Source organism: Natrix helvetica (assembly GCF_964273705.1).
Source record: "Natrix helvetica genome assembly, contig: HAP1_SCAFFOLD_363, whole genome shotgun sequence".
Lineage (NCBI taxonomy): Eukaryota > Metazoa > Chordata > Lepidosauria > Squamata > Natricidae > Natrix > Natrix helvetica.
The window spans coordinates 3,918-24,648 of NW_028113420.1; the positions used below are offsets into that span (position 1 = coordinate 3,918).

Genomic DNA, 20,731 nt, shown 5'->3' on the forward strand with positions numbered 1-20,731 from the left:
TTTATATGGTTTGACGGCGATCCTTGATTGCGTATATGCAGGAGTGGCCAAAATTGTGGAAACCTTTTAGGAAAAGTGTATTTTCTAAAACTAGCTAATAACCACTTCTTTTTTTTTGGGAGTAGTACCATAACATTACATATCAATGGAAAGTTACTTTTAATCAAGAATGCTATTAGAAGAGCAGTTATAAAGAAGAAAAGTGAAACATATAGAAAAAGCGAGATACACAAAATGATCACCATATATCTGTTAATACTTAGTTGAGTAACCTTTAGCATGAATTATGGGCCTTACAACGTCTTCCCATGGAGTGAACCAAGTCTTTTAGCTCTGCGGCTGTTATAATGTGAACGCAAGATTGAATGACTGCTTCTATTAACAGGGTTTTATTGCTGGCTATATTTGGCTATAACTTTTCATAGAATACAGATAATTGAACAAACTTTGTTGCATTGCATTCTTGATTAAATTATTTTTCCATCGATATATGCTTTTATGGTACTGCTCCAAAATAAAATGGTGTTATTAGCCATCAAACCTTAAAAATACATTTTTCCCAAAAGATTTCCACAATTTTGGCCACTACTGCACATTGAATTGATACCCGGCTGGGGCCAAATACCACTTATAATTCACGCTTGTGGATTTAAAGTTCATGAAACTATGAACTGAGTTTCCCAAATACAGGTATAGTTCTCGACGTACAACGGTTTGTTTAGGGACCGTTCAAAGTTACAACTGCACTGAAAAAAGAGAGACTTACGGCCGCTTTTCACACCAACGACCTTTGCAAGCATCCCTATGATCCTGTGATCAAAATGGCAAGAAAGAAAGGTCGTAAAGAGGGGCAAAATTCACTTAACGACTGTCTCGCTTAGCAACAGAAATTTTGAGCTCCATTGTGGTCGTAAGTTGAGGACTACCTGCATGGGCAAAACTTAGTTTAGAATTGTTTCAAACAGGCTTACCATTCCTTCTGCAGAAGATTATTCTATGGGTTGCTTAGACCCCAAAACCAGGGCTTGTCAGTGTATTACGACAGCTAGTCCTTGAGTTATGACCACAATGGAGCCCAAAATTTATGTTACTACAGTGAAATATGTGTTAAGCGAGTTTTGACCCGTTTTACGACTTTTCTTGCCACGGTTGTTAAGTGAATCTCTGCATTCGTTAAGTGAGTCACACGCTTGTTAAGGGAATCTGGGTTCCCCAATCGACTTTGCTTGACAGGTCGCACGAGGAATCGCGTGGCCCCAGGACACTGCAACCATCATAATTTGAATTCCACCTGAATTTGGATGCAATGGTCATAAGTGTGAGAAGTGGTCTTAAGTCCCTTTTTCACTGTTGTAACTTTAAACCACCGTTGTAAGTCGAGGGCTGTTGGTGCTTTGATCTTCCCCGTCGCTTGTATTGGTGAAGCTTCACTTGTCCCATTTGAATGTTCTACCACGGCTGCATTCACACAAAATGTTGAACTTGGTTGAGGAATTCATGGAGGTTGTCATTTCGATCCCCCTCTTTACCTTCTGGCCTGGATCTGGAATTAGCACCATGGGAGCGGCACTGTTTTGACCCGGGCGTCACCAGATCACGAAGCAAACTCCTTGTTCCCGACAAAACCCCTTTTTATGAAGCTCGTGTGAATTCCCCTTGTTCAAATCCAGCAAAATCCCGGCAAACAGTCTTTCAAGGGTGAATTTACAACCACAGACCTTATCAGGCTTGGAGAGCTGCCAGGCCGATATCTTACAAAATGCAACGCTGTACAAGAAAATACTTGAGAAGGAGTCTCTGAGAGTCACAAACAAATCTTCACACTAATTAAGTGAACTAATTGTCTCCTGCAAACTCCACTCCCCTTTCACTCCTCTTTATTCCCTATGGGAGGGGCCATTTACCATCCACTTGTGCCTTTATTCCCACCCCTGTTCTTTAGCTGTTCCCTTCGTCTGGCAGCTCTGCGCATGCGCACACAGGGAACAGGGTCCAGCTGTTCTTCTGCTTCATTGATGTCTGACTCCGAAGGCAGCTGGTAACTGTCAGACGGCCCTGGTCCCCCTCTCTGCCTCCGACACAGAGCCCTCCTCAGAGCCTTCCCCAGACTCCAGGACTGGCCCAGGTTCCTCCCCAACCTCCTCACTGTCTGAGTTTGCCACCAGCTCCGGGTGGGCCACAACATCCTCTAAGAAAGTGGGTGAGAAAGTGTCAGCTGTTGCATTTGTCAAATAACGTTCTCGTGTTGTTGTGCTTCTTTCGTCCAGGTGCCCGTGGTTGACCAGAGCCATCTCCCCAGCTGTTCCACTCTACAATGGGCTCGTATTCCTGTTTGTGCTTGCAAACTTCAGCATGGCCACGTTTATGGACCCAGGAGTCTTCCCACGAGGTAAATCAGGAATTTCAGAAGTGCGGAAAGGAAGGAAGGCCTATCCTACCATTTCTTGTAAAATCCCTTGGAAAGGCTGATGAGGTTGTAGAAACCTCAGGTGTGAGAAGGAACAGGATCCACACGATAAACTATTTCATTGCTAAAAGCCTACACACAGGAATCTTCTCAGCTAATCTGCTAAGATTTAGATAAGGGTCAACAGCCTCAAGAGAGGTTGAACTTTCTTTGTGGCTAGGCCATGGGTGTCAAGGTCAAGGCCCAGGGGCCAGATCCGACCCATGAGGTGCTTAGATCTGCCCTGCGGAGCTACCCTGGAAACAGAGAACGACCAGCCCGTGGTGCCTCTGCCAGCGAAAACGGAGCTCGAGAGCCCGTTTTCGCTGGCAGGGGGTTGCAGGAGGCCATTGAAGCCGAAAACGGAGCTCGAGAGCCCGTTTTCGCTGGCAGGGGGTTGCAGGAGGCCATTGAAGCCGAAAACGGAGCTCGAGAGCCCGTTTTCGCTGGCAGGGGGTTGCAGGAGGCCATTGAAGCCGAAAACGGAGCTCGAGAGCCTGTTTTCACTGGCAGGGGATTGCAGGAGGCCATTGAAGCCGAAAACGGAGCTCGAGAGCCTGTTTTCGCTGGCAGGGGGTTGCAGGAGGCCATTACAGCCTAAAACAGAGCTCGAGAGCCTGTTTTTGCTGGCAGGGGGTTGCAGGAGGCCATTGAAGCCGAAAACGGAGCTCGAGAGCCCGTTTTCGCTGGCAGGGGGTTGCAGGAGGCCATTGAAGCCGAAAACGGAGCTCGAGAGCACATTTTCGTTGTGCCTCATTGAACTGTTTCTTTGTGTCCTCCGACCCTCCCGAGCAGCCGACGAAGACGAGGATAAAGATGACGACTTCCGAGCTCCGCTCTATAAGAACGTGGAGATCAAAGGCATCCAAGTTCGGATGAAATGGTGCGCCACCTGCCACTTCTACCGCCCTCCGCGTTGCTCCCACTGCAGCGTTTGCGACAACTGCGTTGAGGTAAGGACGAGCCTGATTTTCCTGTACGGGCAGAGTTGTAAACTTGCCGTAGAAATATAGCTCCACACGATCCCTTGAGTTATTCACTTTATAGTAAAGGCAATATCAATTCAACAGATTAACAGAGTTGAAGGGACCTTGGAGGTCATTTAGTCCAACCCTCCTTGCCTTTAATCGCCTTGCAGTCCAAGGGAGTCTTCTCCAGCACCAGAGTTCAAAGGCCTCCATTCTTTGGCGCTCAGCCTTCCTTATGGTCCAACCTTCACAGCCATCCATTGCAACTGGGGAAACCAAAGCCTTGGCTATACGCGCTTTTGTTGGCAGGCTGATGTCTCTGCTTTTTAGTCTGCTGTCTAAATTTGCCATAGCTTTCCTCCCCAGGAGCAAGAGTCTTCTAATTTCTTGGCTCCAGTCCCCATCTGGGGTGATCTTGGAGCCCAGGAAAATAAAATCTGTCCCGACCTCCATTTCTTCTCCATCTATTTGCCAGGAATCGAGAGGGTCGGATGCCACGATCTTAGTTTTCTTAATGTTGACTTTCAAGCCAGCTTTTGCGCTCTCCTCCTTCACCTGCATCAAGAGGCTCTTTAGTTCCTCCTCACTTTCTGCCATTAGAGTGGCGTCATCCGCCTATCTGAGCTTGTTGATATTTCTCAATCTTAATTCCAACTTTTGATTCAACTTGCTCCCCCTTTCTCATGATGTGCTCTGCATATAAGTTCAATAGGCAGGCGACAGTACACAGCCATGATTGCGAACCTATAGCATGTGTGCCGGAAGTGGCATGCGGAGTCATGTTGCCCGGCGTGTGTGGCATCGCCCATTCCTCTTCCGGGTTTCTGACGCGCGAGTGCACGCGGCGATCAGCTGGCTTTTGTGCGTGTGGCAGTACCAGAAACCGGAAGAGCTCCTCTTCTGTTTTCTGGTGTGAGCATGCAGCTGATCGGCGCATTCACACGCGCGGCAGTAACCAGAAGACTTGCTGGGCCGTGCCAGAAACCAGGAATTCGTTTTCTGGTGCGTGTGTGCCCCCTGTGCAGCTCCTCTTCCTGGTCCCGGCCCAGACGTGCAAAGTGCTCGCACGCAAATCGCTTGCGCAGATGCAAAGTGCTCCCCTTTTGGCACTCGTTGCCGCGCACTCAGTGCCCAAAAGGTTCACCATCAGTGGTATAACAGCCTTGCCGGACTCCTTTCCCGATTTTGAGTGGTTCCGTGTCCATTTCTCACTGTTGCTTCTTGACCCGCATAAAGATTCTCGAGAGACAAATGAGATGGTCTAGGATTCTCTGTTCTGCTATGTTAAATTAGATGCCTTCATTCTACTCGACGGATATTTATGACACGGAACAAAGCCAGACCATAGTGATCTCGGCTGCAAACGCACAAATATCTTATTCTTAAGCGAGGTACTTCTTCCCTTTTTCTATACCTGGCACCTTCTAAGTTTCTTTCCCCCTGCCAGACCCCGTTGACCCCCCTTGGCAGTCTTTGGAAACCGTTTTCTGACGTCGTCGGTTGTGCAGTTGAAAAAAAAAGGAGATGAGAATCAACTCCGGGCAGAGAAATTCATTAAAAGGAGTCAGCCGGAGCAGAACATAAAACGCATTCCTCTTCATTAGAGGGATGGCTGGGGTGAAGGTTAGCGAGGAGAATTTATTGGCTGAGAAGACAATAGGATTTTATGTCATGGTAGTCGTAGTGTTTTATTGAGCAGGCGGTTTATTGCCAGGAAATCCTCTTTGTCTTTGTCACACAAATATCCCTTAAATCCCCCCCTCTCTCTGTCTTTCTCTGTCTTTCTGTCTTTCTCTGTCTTTCTCTCTCTCTCTCTCTTTATCCCTCTATCTCTGTCTTTCTCTATCTCCCTCTTTCTCTCTGTCTCTCTCTGTCTCTGTATTTCTGTCTTTCTGTTTGTGTCTGTGTGTGTGTGTCTGCCCTCCTTTCTCTCTTTCTCCCTCTTTCTCTGTCTTTCTCTCTCTGTGTGTGTCTCTCTCTTTCTCTGTGTCTGTCTCTCTCTGTCTTTCTCTCTGTCTCTCTCTGTCTTTCTCTCTCTCTGTCTCTCTCTCTCTGCTTCTCTCTCTCTCCCTCCCTCTCTCTGTCTTTCTCTTTTCTCTCTCTCTCTCTTTCTCTCTCTCTCTCTGTCTCTCTCTGTCTTTGTCTTTCTGTCTGTCTCTGTCTTTCTTTCTCTCTGTCTCTCTCTGTCTCTCTCTGTCTTTGTCTTTCTGTCTGTCTCTGTCTTTCTCTCTCTCTTTGTCTCTCTCTCTGTCTCTCTCTCTCTTTGTCTTTCTCTCTCTCTCTCTCTCTCTCTCTGTCTTTCTCCCTCTGTCTCTGTCTTTCTCTCTGTCTCTCTGTCTTTCTCTCTCTCTCTCTCTGCGTCTCTCTCTCTCTTTCTCCCTCTCTCTGTCTTTCTCTCTTTTCTCTCTCTTTCTCTCTGTCTGTCTGTCTGTCTCTGTCTCTCTCTGTCTTTGTCTTTCTGTCTGTCTGTCTTTCTCTGTCTCTCTCTCTGTCTCTCTCTCGCTCTGCCTGACAATTTGATAGCTGCTTTAGTTTGGCAAGATTCTGTCTATAGATGAGGAACAACAAAGGACTTTGCTCAGAAGTAACTCCATGTGTCTTTCTCGGTTCTTGGAGGCCCGACAGGTTGATAGTGTTGTTGTGATTGTTATTATTATGTTTCTCATTATTCATGTGTACACCAAGTTATGCCTGCATTGTGACACTGTCTCTCCTGTTGTTTCACCAGGATTTTGATCATCACTGCCCTTGGGTTAATAACTGTATCGGAAGACGAAACTACCGCTATTTTTTCCTCTTCTTGCTGTCTTTAAGTGCCCACATGGTCGGCGTATTCACCTTCGGGCTTATCTATGTCTTACATCATGCTGAGAAAGTGGGTGTGGCCCACACCGCCGTTACGTATCCTCCTTTTGGGGTCTTCTCCAGTGGTGGGATTCCTTTTTGGCTTGGTGGGTGTGGCTTGGTGGGCATGGCAGGGGAAGGATACTGTAGAATCTCCATTCCCTCCCGATCAGCTGGGACTCGGGAGGCAGAGAATAGATGGGGGCGAGGCCAGCCAGAAGTGGTATTTGCCTGTTCTCCGAACTACTCAACATTTTCACTACCGGTTCTCCAGAATCTGTCAGAACCTGCTGAATATCCACCTCTGATTCTCTCGGGTTCAACCCGGCCAATTGAGGCTCGGGTCAACAGGAAAGTGATTCTTTCTACCGTAATCCCGTGCCAAATGGGACAATAATTTTCAGGGTTTCCTTAACGTCAGCATCCAGAATGACAGTCATGTGTATCGCTGGGCTATTCTTCATCCCAGTGGTTGGCTTGACTGCTTTCCACATTGTTTTGGTGGCCCGAGGACGCACAACCAACGAGCAGGTAAGACGGCTTTTCTATCTATCCTATTACTCCTGGGATTATTTGCTATTCCTTGCACCACCAGAGCAGTTGGCCATACCTATAGTCCTCAACGTACAACCACAATTGATTAAAAACCACGGGTTGTCAATTTATTACTTACAAGTAGCCCTTGAGTTCAAAAGGTAAAGGTTTCCATCGTGCATATGTGCTAGTCGTTCCCGACTCTAGGGGGCGGTGCTCATCTCCGTTTCAAAGCCAAAGAGCCAGCGCTGTTCAAAGATGTCTCCGTGGTTATCTGGCCGGCATGACTCAATGCCTAAGGCGCATGGAACGCTGTTCCCTTCCCATCAAAGGTGGCCCCTATTTTTCTACTTGCATTTTTTACGTGCTTTCAAACTGCTAGGTTGGCGGAAGCTGCGACAAGTCACGGGAGCTCCCTCCATTTTGTGGCGCTAGGGATTCGAACTGCCGAACTGCCGAGCTTTCTGATCGACAAGCTCAGTGTCTTAGCCACTGAGCCACTGGGTCTCTGTCTTTGAATTCTGATCACAATTGAGCCCAAAATTTCTGTGGCTAAAGTGTGACATTTGTTAAGTGAGTTTTGGCCCCATTTTACGACTTTTCTTTGCCACATTTGTTAAGTGAATCGTTGCGATTCTTACGTCAGTCACACGATTGTTCAGCGAATTCTAGCTTCCCCGTTCACATTGTTTGCCAGAAGGTCGCAAAAGGGGATCATACGATCCCGGGGCACTGGAACTGTCATAAATGTGAGTGAGTGACCAAGCGTCTGAATTTTGGTCATGCGACCATGGGGATGCTACAACGGTCGTAAGTGTGAAACATGGTCATAGGTTACCTTTTTCACTAAATTATCATTAAATGAAGTTGCAGTGATCCACTTAGCAACTGTAGCAAGAAAAGTCGTAACACGGGTCAAGACTCACTGAACAACTGTCTCGCTTAACAACAGAAATTTCGGGTTCCATTGTAGTCATAAGTCTAGAAATACCCGTACAATCCTCTCCCCCTCCTCCCCTCGTTCCCAAGCCCAAGAAATTAGGGAGGGTCCCTTCTGAGTCTCTTGCCCCATCCGCTATCCAGCTGTGGGCTATGCTGCCTCTTATCTGATGGTTCCATAGGCAGCATCTCTCCTCCCTCCACCTCCCAAGGTCTTTCTCAGCTCTCCCTTTTTCAAACTGCCCTCCTTGTTTTTAATTCCAGGTAACGGGTAAGTTCCGTGGAGGAGTCAATCCTTTTACTCAAGGATGCTGTGGGAACGTGGAACATGTCCTCTGTAGCCCCCTGGCTCCTAGGTGAGATCTAAGGAGAAGCACCGAAGATTGATCATTAACCCCAATGCTGGGTTTGTGGGGATGAGAGCTTGGGGACTGGACAAGCTGGTCCTCACTGATTTATTGATTATATTTTGAAACTGTACAAATGATAGATGCAGATGTTAACCCCTTGGTGTGTAAACGTAGAGTAGAGTAGAGTAGAGTAGAAGAATAGAGTAGAGTAGAGTAGAGTAGAGTAGAGTAGAAGAGTAGAGTAGAGTAGAAGAGTAGAGTAGAGTAGTAGAGTAGAGTAGAGTAGAGTAAGAACAGAATAAGAAATAGAATAAGAATAAGAATAAAAATTAGGATAAGAATAAGAATAAAAATAAGAATAAGAGAATAGAATAGAATAGACTGGACTGAATTACGCTAGTCTAGACTATAAAGACTAGATTAGACTAGAACTAGCCTAGGAAATGTGGAATGGAAGGTAGGGGAAGGGAGGAGAGGAGGAGGAGGCGAGGGGAGGGGAGAGGAGAGGAGAGAGATTATGGAAGAGAAGAGTAGAGTAGAAGAGTAGAGTAGAGTAGAAGAGTAGCGTAGAGTAGAGTAGAAGAGTAGAGTAGAGTAGAATAGAATAGAATAGAATAGAATAGAATAGAATAGAACAACTTTATTGTCACTTTGAATGTACACTAATCGGCATATATTAAAATGAAATTTCCATGCAACAGCTCTCAAAAGGTCATCACCTCCAATATTCACTACATGACTAAATAAATAAATAAATAAATAAATCTATACATCCATACGTATATACCCACATGAGTTATATGACACAGAGAAACAACACAGTCTAGTTTGGATGTAGACATGTACATGGCGAGCAAAACAAATCTTGTGAGTTTACCAGACGGATAGCATAAGGAACAAAGCTGTTACAGAATCTGGTAGTCTCGCTAGAAATATTTCGAAACCTCCTCCCGGAGGGGAGCAACAGAAACAGACCCTAAAGTGAATGTGTGGGGCCTCTACCAATGCTTTGATCTTCTCTGCTGTCCTTATCCCTCTCTGTAGGGACTTTCTATCTGAGGCACTGCTGCCACCAAACCAAACAGTGGTGCAGTTTGTTAAAATGCTCTCTCGGTCAAAAGTCGCCAGGGCAGAAGGAGAAAGATGTGCTCTCCTCATCTAACGCAGGAAATTGTAGACACTACTATCACATGACTTCATCCACCACGAAGCCTTTGCCCGTGGCCTTTCACACCAAAATGGCGTTGTTGTTTTTCCAGTTGATCCCTCTTTGTAGATGATTCGTTTTGCTGCTATATATATTTATTTCTTTATAAGCACCTCTTAACCTCCTCTCTTAGTTGCTCATTCATTGTTCCTTTGCGTAAGCCACTTGTAGACCTTCACCCGAGACACTGAGGGTCTGCAGCCCTCATGAAGGGGTATCTTTTCATGAAAACCACCCGTTTCAAGATCCCGTGGTCTTGCAGGTACATGGTGGATCCCAAGAAGAAGGAGATGATAAGCATGAAGCCGCCTTTCCTGAGGCCGGAACTAAAGGAGCGACAGATCACCGTCAAAATAAGTGACAATGGTGTTCAAGCCAACCTCAACCAGAGCAAGGTGAGGCATTCCTTAAGAGCTATCTTCTACCTGCGATCCACCCATATAGAGAGATCTGTTTCCATGTTTTCCTGGTGGAAGAGTTCCATAAAACTTACCCACGTTGGGCTGAATTCATAAAACATGCTTTTATGAATACGAATATAAATAACTTTCACTAGCATGTTGGGCCAAAGCCAGACAAGCTAAATTATGGTCTAGCAAGTTAGTCACTTATTTCAGGTTTCCATCCCTGCAAAGCAAAAATTCTAGGCATACAATAATTTGTGTAATTATTTATATTTATTTCTTTGTATCCTGCCTTTTATCAATTTTATAAATAGCTCAAGGTGCCCAACATACATAATACTTCTTCCTTCTCCTATGTTCCCCACAACAATCACCCTGTGAGGTCAGGTGGGTTGAGAGAGAGGGATTGGGCCAAGGTCATCTAGCCGGCTTTCATGGCTAAGGCGGGACTAGAACTCCCAGTCTCCTGGTGATCGGCCCAAAGTCACCCAGTTCGGCTTTCACGACAAAGCAAGATTAGAACTCACCATCTCCTGGGGATTGGCCTAAAGTCACCCAGTTGCCTTTCATGCCTAAGGTGAAACTAGAACTTCCAGTCTCCTGGTGATTGGCCCAAAGTCACCCAGTCGGCTTTCACGACAAAGCAAGATTAGAACTCACCATCTCCTGGGGATTGGCCTAAAGTCACCCAGTTGGCTTTCATGCCTAAGGTGAAACTAGAACTTTCAGTCTCCCGGTGATTGGCCCAAAGTCATTCAGCCATCTTTCATGCCTAAGGCAAGACTAAAACTCCCAGTCTCCCAATTATTGGCCCAAAATCACCCAGTCAGTTTTCATAACTAAGCAAGACTAGATCTCACCATCTCCTGGTGATTAGCCCAAAGTCACCCAGCTGTCTTTCATGCCTAAAGCGGGACTAGAACTCCCAGTCTTCTGGTGATTGGCTCAAAGTCATCCAGTTGGCTTTCATCACTAAGGCAGGATTAGAACTCATGGTCTGGCTTCTAGCTTGATGCTTTACCCACTTAGACCAAACTGGCTCCTAGCAAAACATCTTTAGACTACATTAACCAATGCTTTGTTTAACCGTGTGTCAGTGTCTCAAATATCATCCAGAATTAAATCAGAGTCCAAGGCAAAGTATTGCTCAAAGTTCCAATTTATTAAGAGAGACATGTTGGCACAAACTGTGGAAAACCCGAATCTGAAAACTTCCTGGGGTTTCCATCCAGTTGAAAGTTCATGATCTTGCCCCCACACCTACAAATCCATCCCATGGTCCAATCTTCCACTGCCACGCTGGCATTTCCACCCATCTAGTTCTGGTCAGGTGCAGAGACAAAGGATGACCTTGGGCTTCTAGAAAGGAATGTTTTATTTGGACAACAACACATTCTACTCCTTACTATTCCGTCCTCCCAATTCCCCACTCTAATGAAACAGCATAGTAAAATAATAGAGAGAGTGTGGCAGGCCAAAGATCCTAAAAGGAATATGACCGCAGGCCTGACACCGTGGTTTGTTGAATAAATCTCAACTGGATGGGTTCACACAACGTAGGAAGCCATCAACCAGGATGAGCAAAACAGATGTGGCTGTTTTCATACGCTGGCTAAACTCAAATGGAACAAACAATGCTGCAGTTTAACACAATGTGTGAAGGCAGCTATTACCCTGCACAATGTGTAGAGACATCTGGGGAGGGGAGGGGAAGCATGATTTAAGGGTTAGGATAGACCGCTGGGCAACGCTTAACTTTGTTTTGTGATTGTTTTCAGTCTAAAATTAGTCTAGAAGCCCTGGATGAAAATACCATGGATATGCAGCCTCCACTTCCAACCAAGGGGGATTCCAGTAAATACAGCGAACTGGGAAGCACCGAAGGTACAAGATTTGATCTTTTATTTTTTAAATCAAGCGAACGTATGGATTTTCCTCTTTTAAAAACGTTCTTTCTGGCGAAAAAATCACGGCGGCTTGAGCCTCTGATGCAGAAACTACTGGATTCATAGAAACTAAGCCATAGTTTGTTGAACTATGGTTTACTGACTAAGCCATCATTAACTGGGTCCGTATAACACCCTAAGCCAGGGGTCGGCAACCTTAAACCACTCAAAGAGCCACAAAGGTCCTAACCGGAAGCCCCCGCCTGTTTAATTCTGGAGCCAATCGAAAGTCTGGTTCCCCCACCATAGAATCTCCTCCTAGCATGGCATCATTTTTCCTCTGCTGACCGGATGTCCGGTTCCCCCACCATAGAGTCTCCTCCTAGCATGGCATCCTTTTTCCTCTGCTGACCGGAAGTCCGGTTCCCCCACCATAGAGTCTCCTCCTAGCATGGCATTTTTTTTTTCCTCTGCTGACCGGAAGTCCGGTTCCCCCCACCATAGAATCTCCTCCTAGCATGGCATCATTTTTCCTCTGCTGACCGGAAGTCCAGTTCCCCCCACCATAGAGTCTCCTCCTAGCATGGCATCATTTTTCCTCTGCTGACCGGAAGTCCGGTTCCCCCACCATTACAGTCTCCTCCTAGCATGGCACCCTTTTCCCTCTGCTGACCGGAAGTCCAGTTCCCCCCACCATAGAGTCTCCTCCTAGCATGACATCCTTTTTCCTCTGCTGACCGGAAGTCCAGTTTCCCCCACCATAGAGTCTCCTCCTAGCATGACATCCTTTTCCCTCTGCTGACCGGAAGTCCAGTTTCCCCCACCATAGAGTCTCCTCCAGGCGCAGCGTCCTTTCTCCTCTACCTGTCCTAACCGAAAGCCCTATCAATTGTGGAGCTGACCAGAAAACCCCACCCCCTTGCCATAGAGTCCTCCTCCTGGAGTGCCCTGCTCCCCCCCCCCACCAAACTGGAAGCTCCTTTCAAAATTGTGGTGCTGACTGGCGACAGGGAGCCGCAGCAGAGGGATGAAAGAGCCGCATGTGGCTCCGGAGCCACAGGTGGCTGGCCCCTGCCCAAAGCCATAAGCTAAGATTTGAAAAATTCGGCAGCTGGATTTACAGAGTTTGCTAAGCCGTAAGCAAGCCGTTTATATGATATAGGTTATGTGAAATGCAATTGTGGTTTGGGCGTGCCATAAACCATGGCTTGTTTTCTCTTTTGTTTTCTAGAGAGCAGCCTTTCGCCCAAACTGATCAGCCCTTCCACACCTGCCATGTACAAATATCGCCCTGCTTTCAGCAATAACTCTAAAGTCCACTACCATGGAACACCTGAGCAGGTAAGATGGCATGGTGGCAGGCTGAATCTCAGGTTTGACCGAACGAAACAAAATGGCCAACTTCAAACCAACTTGCCATATTTTCTGCCTACGAAATTGCCTCTTCCTGGGGTCAAAATTAAAAAATTAGAGTGGAATGGTAGCAGATCGGACATTGTTTCTCAACCAGGTTTTTACATAATGTGTCTGAAAGGGATGTTGTGTTGTGTTTTTTTGTGCTGTGCTATGCTATGCTATGGTTATTACTCCTTTTCCTCTCCAGAAGCAAACCTTTAACCATCGTTCTTTGCCATTTTGAACAATGAAGCTACAGCACCAATAAAAAGGCCTTTTTAAGAAAGCTATATACTGGCTCATTAATCTTTTTTTCAAGGATTTGTTCCTTGGATGAGTGAGAGAGAGAGAGACAGAGAGACAGAGATAGAGACAGAGAAAGAGACAGACAGAAAGAGAGAGAGAGAGATATCCCCAGAGAGAGAGAGAGAGAAAAGAGAGAGACAGTCAGAGAGAGAGAGAAAGAGAAAGACCGACATACAGAGACAAAAGAGAGAGAGTCAGAGACAAAGAGAGAGAGAGACAAACAGAAAGAAAGGCAGAGAGAGAGAGAGAGAGAGAGAGAGAGAGAGAGAGAGACAGATCTCCAGAGAGAGAGATAAAAGAGAGAGAGGCTGAGACAGAGAGAGAGAGAGAAAGAGAGAGATGGAGAGAGAGACAAACAGAAAGAAAGACAGAGAAAGAGGGAGACAGTGAGAGAGACAGAGACAGACAGATCCCCAGAGAGAGACAAAAGAGAGAGAGTCAGAGACAGAGAGAAAGAGAAAGAGTGTCTCTCTCTGTGACACACAGAGACAAAAGAGAGTCAGAGACAAAGAGAGAGAGAGACAAACAGAAAGAAAGACACACACAGAGAGAGAGACAGTGAGAGAGACAGACAGATCCCCAGAGAGAGAGAGAGAAAGGAGATAAAGGCAGAGACAGAGAGAGTCAGAGACAGAGAGAAAGAGAAAGAGAGACACAGACAGAGATAAAAGAGAGAAAAAGTCAGACAAAGAGAGAGAGAGAGACAAAACAGAGAGACAGGGACAGAGAGAGAAAGAAAGAGACAGAGTCAGAGAACACACAGACAAAAGAGAGAGTCAGAGGCAGAGAGCGAGAGAGGGAGAAAGAAATATCTTGTCTCCACTGATGTAGTGGTATGAGGGAATGATCTGGGAATATGGGAGAATTGCCTAGGGAATAATCGGATAAGAGATGACATAGCCTGCAGCTACATAAAGGGAAAAGACAGAAACTCAGAAAGGATCATCCCTAACTTATCAGGCTAAAAAAGAGACGGTGAGAGATTTGTACTTTCAGTCTTGCAAGATTCCATTAAGGTAGCCTTACAATAGAGTCGAATTAGCCCATCTGGTTGTGTTTCCTGTCTGGTTGGCCCACCAGGGCCGACAGCAGCTCCAACTGACCCTTCCTTCTTTTCTCCCAGATCTCCCTCCAGGAAGGACTCCGGCAAAGCTCCCTGGTCGATGACAATGACAGCAGCCTGGATTATCAATCTGAGCCCAGCATGGAGCTCCCCAACTACCGGAAGAGTTCCCTTCACAAGACCTATCAGTCTTCTCCGCTCCAAGCCGATTCTTTTGCCGCCAACTCCAGATCCCTCAGCCTGAAAACGGGTGTCCGGAGAGGCCCTGAAAAGCTGGCCCTCCACCCCATGAAATCCGAAGGGGCGGCCTCGACCCCCTACAAAAGCATCTTTGCCCCCAATTCCCTCTCCAACAGGAACGGGAGCTTATCCTATGACAGTTTGCTCAACCCCATTTCCCCGGCCGGGAAGCGGTGCGTCGCGCATGCGGCAGTGGGCTCCGTCGGATACCACTCACCATATTTGTCTGCCAAAATGTGCCATCTGCGGGGAAGAGAACTCCAGCGCCCGTCTCCCCAGAACTTTAGCCCCGGTGGGCCAGCCCCGCACCCTCGCGACCCTTCCCCGGTCCGCTACGACAACTTGTCGAAAACCATTATGGCGTCTATCCAAGAAAGGAAAGAGATGGAGGAGAGAGAGAAGCTCCTGCACTCTCACCCAGACTCCGTGTTTGCTGATTCGGGGGTGTACGACACCCCGAGTTCTTACAGCCTTCAGCAAGTCAGCCTGCTCTCGGACGATCCCCGTAGCTTAGTCCTGAGATACGGCTCCAGAGACAATTTGATGCCCCACAGCAGCTTCAGCGCACGCAACCCGGCTTTGCAGACGTCCGTTTCTTCCCTCTCCAGCGCTATGACCCGAGTGTCAAGGACTTCCACACCTTCTCTCCAAGCAGACCTAGCCAACAACAACATCCAAGCCCATCAGGCACTGCAGGGCAGGATGAGTAACGGCTCCTACAAATCGCCAAGCCACCAAGTTCCTTCGTCTCCAAGTAGTGGGATCCCCCACTCTCCCTCGTACGGGGCTGCGAAATCCGTCTCCTTCGTTAACACAATGGAGCTAGCGGAAGCCCAGTCGATAGGCACCGCGAGGTATGGAGAGTTCTAGCACGGCTGCAGTTGTGTGTGAGAAAACTGGGTGCAGAGTTCTATCTGTGGGTTATTTTTAATAGCAATAGCACTTAGACTTACATATCACTTCACAGTGTTTTCCAGCCCTCTCTAAGCAGTTTACAGAGTCAGCCTCTTGCCCCCCAACAATCTGGGTCCTCATTTAATCCACCTTGGAAGGAGGGAAGGCTGAGTCAACCTTGAGCCGGTCAGACTCGAACTGCTGGCAGCTGCCAGTCAGGAGAATTAGCCTGCAATATTGCATTCTAACCACTGTGCGGGGAGGAAGGGAGGGGAGAAGGAAGGAGGGAAGGAGGGAAGGAAGAGCAATAGTACTTAGACTTATATACCACTTCACAGTGCTTTTATAGCCCTCTTTAAGTGGTTTACAGAGTCAGCCTCTTGTCCCCCAACAATCTGGGTCCTCATTATACCCACCTCGGAAGGATGGAAGGCTGAGTCAACCTTGAGCCTGGTGAGATTCGAACTGCCAAATTGCTGGTAGCCGGTGACTAGATTATAGGCTAATTTGTTATTCAGAAATAAGTTGTAATTCCCTGGACTCATCCAATATTTAAGAGTAACATACTACAAAGCACACTGCATGTAAAATAAGGGCTGGTTACGAGTCCTAAGTATCAAGTTTCAGATTTAAGCACTGAGATCCAATGAGTAGGTGAAATGGGTTGCTTAATTAGATAGATAGATGATAGATATAGATATAGATATGTTGCATTTGTGCTGATAAATAAATAAATGCAACACAAAAATGGTTTCCTGCCTGGAAGGCGCATACATGGGTCTTGTATTTGGGTCTTTTCCCATGTAAGATTGTGGTCAACTTGCAGATGTTAAACTCACAATTTAACATTCGTTAACTCACATTTAACAATTTGACTATACTATAATATCTACAATATCAGTCCTTAAACATATGGTCCATAGTCATTAAATACTGAAATGCAAAAGAGTACTAATGCAAAAGGGTTTGCTCCATTAGCATGATTCCCCCCAAATAAGACCTAATCAGAAAATAAGGCCTAGCATGATTTTTCAGGACTAAGGAAGACTAGAACTCACCATCTCCTGGTGATTGGCTCAAAGTCACCAAGGCGGGTTTCATGCCTAAGGTGGGACTAGAATTCACTGTCTCCTGGTGATTGGCCCAAAGTCATCCAGGCAGTTTTCATAACTAAGCAAGACTAGAACTCACCATCTCCTGGTGATTGGCTCAAAGTCACCCAGGCGGCTTTCATGCCTAAGGATGGACTAGAATTCACTCTCTCCTGGTGATTGGCCCAAAGTCATCCAGTCAGTTTTCATAGCTAAGCAAGACTAGAACTCACCATCTCCTGGTGATTGGCTCAAAGTCACCCAGGCGGCTTTCATGCCTAAAGTGGGACTAGAATTCACTCTCTCCTGGTGATTGGCCCAAAGTCATCCAGTCAGTTTTCATAACTAAGCAAGACTAGAACTCACCATCTCCTGGTGATTGGCTCAAAGTCACCCAGTCAGTTTTCATAACTAAGCAAGACTAGAACTCACCATCTCCTGGTGATTGACTCAAAGTCACCCAGGCGGCTTTCATGTCTAAGGTGGAACTAGAATTCACTATCTCCTGGTGATTGGCCCAAATCATATAATATAAGCCCTACCGAAAAAATAAATCCCAGTTAAGATCGTCAGCCAGACGGATGCATTTAGTACCGTATTTCCCTGAAAATAAGTCCTAATGCGTCTTTTGGAGCAAAGATTAATATAAGACCCGGTAGTATTATCGGGGGAAACACAGATAGTTGTGTAAAATTGCTGTGATGGATTAATCCCGTGTTTCCGACAAATCCCCGCTGCTACTGCGCAGAGTCTAGCCACTTGCGCTAAACAACCGCAAGTGATTTGCTGAACAACCATAGCAAAAAAAAAAAAGACTCACAAAACCGGGTGTGATTTACTTAACAGCTGCCTTGCAGAAATGTGGGGTTGCAATTGGGGTTGGATGTCAGAGGCTACCTATTTTTTCCTGACTACTAACTTTTGGACCTTCTCTTTCTTCCGGCGACAGAGAGGACGTCCCGCTGAAGAGCCCTCACAGTAAAATCAATGGACAGCCAAAGGTTCTTTCCAGAGTCGAGTGTCGAATGGGCTCAACGTCTAGCGTCCAAGCTCCCGTGAGTCCAGCGAGACACTCAAACGTTAAGAAAGTCTCTGGGGTGGGCGGAACAACGTATGAAATTTCAGTGTAAACACAAAAAGAAGAGTAGGAATATGGGGAAAGAAGACACCCCCTGCAGGTCCATCTATGGAGCTACATACACTATGAAGATCCAACAGGAAGAGAAGGAGGAAGCCAACTGATGGTGCCTGCTCTGTATTACTTCATGGCTGGACTTATGATTCCCTCCCCCAACCATTTTGAAAAGGCAACACGGAGGAAGTCCCCCCTCTCTCGGCCAAGGCCAGCTGTAGGCTCGTCCTTCAAAGGATGATGCATTTGGCACAGCTCATTGGGTACTTCCTGGACAAACTGACCCATCTATTGACGACAACGCCCGCTGTGTCAAACAACGGTAAAAAAACGTTGTGCATTTGTCTTTGTCCATCCCATCCTGTCCTTAGACCTTGTTGCTTTCACCTCCATCCCCGCTTCAAGCAACCTCCAGGCTGGTTGAAGGCCAAGATGAAGAAGTGAAGGAACTCATGAGGAAGAGGTGATAGAACTCATGAGGAAGAGGTGATGGAACTCATGAGGAAGAGGTGATGGAACTCATGAGGAAGAGGTGATGAACTCATGAGGAAAAAGTGATGGACCTCATGAGGAAAAAGTGATGGACCTCATGAGGAAAAAGTGATGGACCTCATGAGGAAAAAGTGGTGGAACTCATGAGGAAAAAGTGATGGAACTCATGAGGAAGAAGTGATGGAACTCATGAGGAAAAAGTGATGGAACTTATAAGAAAGACATGATGGAACTCATGAGGAAGAAGTGATGGAACTCATGAGGAAGAAGTGACGGAACCCAACAATTTTCTGGTGTTCTCTTTTCAGCCCATATGTGATCTATACAAATTTCAGAAGACCTGTGTTTTGAGGCTAGCAAGTGCTACCTAATTTATAGTCTCCTTATCTGTGCTGGTCTTCTTAATTCATTTCAGGGGTGGCCAGAGGGAATCAGGTTTGTGCATCCATGCTTTGGGTCCAACATACATCTTCTTCCTGTTAGGATGAGTGGGAAATTCATGCACAAGGAATCAGATCTACCGAAGGAAGGTTAATGGATACCACTGGGCCTCTGAGTGTTGTTCAGTCTGTTAGATGCCATCCTTTGGGCCAAGAATTGGGACAATTTTCTAGCCATCTTCTTACCATCTGTTGAAGTATCTGAAAACTATCATGAGCCCATGAAGAGTTGCGCAAATAAGGGACTTCCATCCCCCCCCTCCTTTGGACAATTCTAGGTGGGTTTGACAAACATTACCAATAACCCTGTCCTGCTTTTGAAGGAGGAAAAAATCAAAATATATGAGAAGGTAACTTATGATTTTAAAACAGCCATATACTCCTTCCAACTCTCCTGCTCCTGGGGGCTGTGAAATGATGTTCAATTGTCTTGCACTGGTGCAGCGTGTATAATCTCGGCACAAGGTATTGCTTTGACCTGTTGAATTTTGCGATGTGTGTCCGTCTGTATGCGTGCGCATGTGTGATTGTGTGTGTGTGGGTCAGCTGAACGCACGCCTGCAGGAGAGACCTGGGTGGCCTGTTTGAAGATGGACAAAAAATGAATATCCAGGGAAGACAGCAAGACCGCTGATCGCTAGGATTTAAAGAGTCGATCTGGAAGAGAATTTGTGAAAGAAAAGTGCTCTATAAAAACTTGTTTACAAAAATTCTTAAATATTTTTCCTCGAAATTAGGAAGTCTTCCCTTCCTCGTTCTGCCTCTCCCCTTCGGTGTAAATTAATCTCCTGTTTCAGTTTAGACAACAAGCAGAAAATAGAAGTAGTATATTTAGAATGCCGATACTTAGCATAATGGCCTTAAATAATTCTTTATATATATATATATAAAGAATATACATATATATAAAGTTGGGTGATTGCCTTTCAAGATTGAATGCTGCAAAAAATCATGATGTTAAAAATGTTGTGAGTTTGGGGTTGTTGGGGAGATTTCTTTGCCCTTTTTTTGCCAAATTTGGTGTGTGTGTATGTGTGTATGTAGCACGGAAGAGCTAGGAAGGCAGGGAGGGAATGGATTCCTTAGTGCAAACATTGTAGTTACAATCATTTGGACACGAGTTGTGGTTTGTTCAGGAAAGAGAGAAAATGTTCTCCTGGGACAGGGATCAGCAACAATCTGTGGCTCTGGAGCTGCATGTGGCTCTTTCACCCCTCTGCTGCGGCCCCCTGTCGCCAGTCTGCTCCACAAGATAGGGCTTTCGGTTAGGACCGGTAGTGGAAAAAGGACACCGCGCTAGGAGGAGACTCTATGATGGGGGAAGCGGACTTCCGATCGACAGGGGGAAAAAAGATGCCACACTAGGAGGAGACTCTATGGTGGGGGAACCGGACTTCCAGTCAGCTCCAGAACTGAACGGAGAGCGTCTGGTTAGGACCTTTACGGCTCATTGAGTGTTTAAGATTGCCGACACCTGTCCTGGGAGAATCAGAGCAGGGAATCAAATGCTTACGTCTCTCTCCTCCACGCTAAGCAAAACATTTTAAGAATTGAGAACCGTAGATCTCTCTCCGATAGATTCTGACCAGCACTGACTCTCCAGCATCAATTATTTAGCATTTAATAATCCTCAAAATGTTTACCTGTAGTCCTCAACTTATGACAGTTCTTTAAGGGCTCATTCAAAGTTACAACGGCACTGGGGGGGAAAAGCAGCACGCCCATTTTTCACAAATAAGGGCTGGTTATGAGACCCTAACCCTAACCGTTTGGCATCCCTAAGGTCATCTGGCCCAAATTCAGACGCTTGGCAACCCGGTTCACATTTATGACGGTCACAGCGTCCTGAGGTTATGATAAGCCAGGTCAATGGGGAAGCCAAATTCTCTTAACAACCGTGTTGCTAACTTAACGACTGCAGTGGTTCACTTAACAACCGTGGCAAGAAAGGTTGTAAAACGAGGGTAAAACTTAACAACAGTCTCGCTTGGAGACAAAAGTTGGGAAGGGGGGCTCAATGATGGTCGTATGTCGAGGACCCTGTGTAGTTACACAGAGTGAAAAACCAACAAACATGCATTCCAAATTCCCCAGTGAATA

The 20,731-nt window shown here is 46.3% G+C and overlaps 1 protein-coding gene across 1 annotated transcript; it reads left to right on the forward strand.

Annotated features, from left to right (window-relative positions):
• Window positions 1-2,270: 2,270 nt before the first annotated feature.
• ZDHHC8 (zDHHC palmitoyltransferase 8) lies at window positions 2,271-20,336 on the forward strand. The gene is made up of 10 exons (XM_081971923.1): window positions 2,271-2,389; window positions 3,242-3,399; window positions 6,143-6,315; window positions 6,687-6,789; window positions 7,996-8,087; window positions 9,551-9,683; window positions 11,471-11,576; window positions 12,810-12,919; window positions 14,403-15,436; window positions 17,517-20,336. Exons 1-10 carry the CDS (start codon window positions 2,353-2,355, stop codon window positions 17,695-17,697), a joined length of 2,127 nt encoding a protein of 708 aa, XP_081828049.1. The 5' UTR covers window positions 2,271-2,352; the 3' UTR covers window positions 17,698-20,336.
• Window positions 20,337-20,731: the final 395 nt, after the last annotated feature.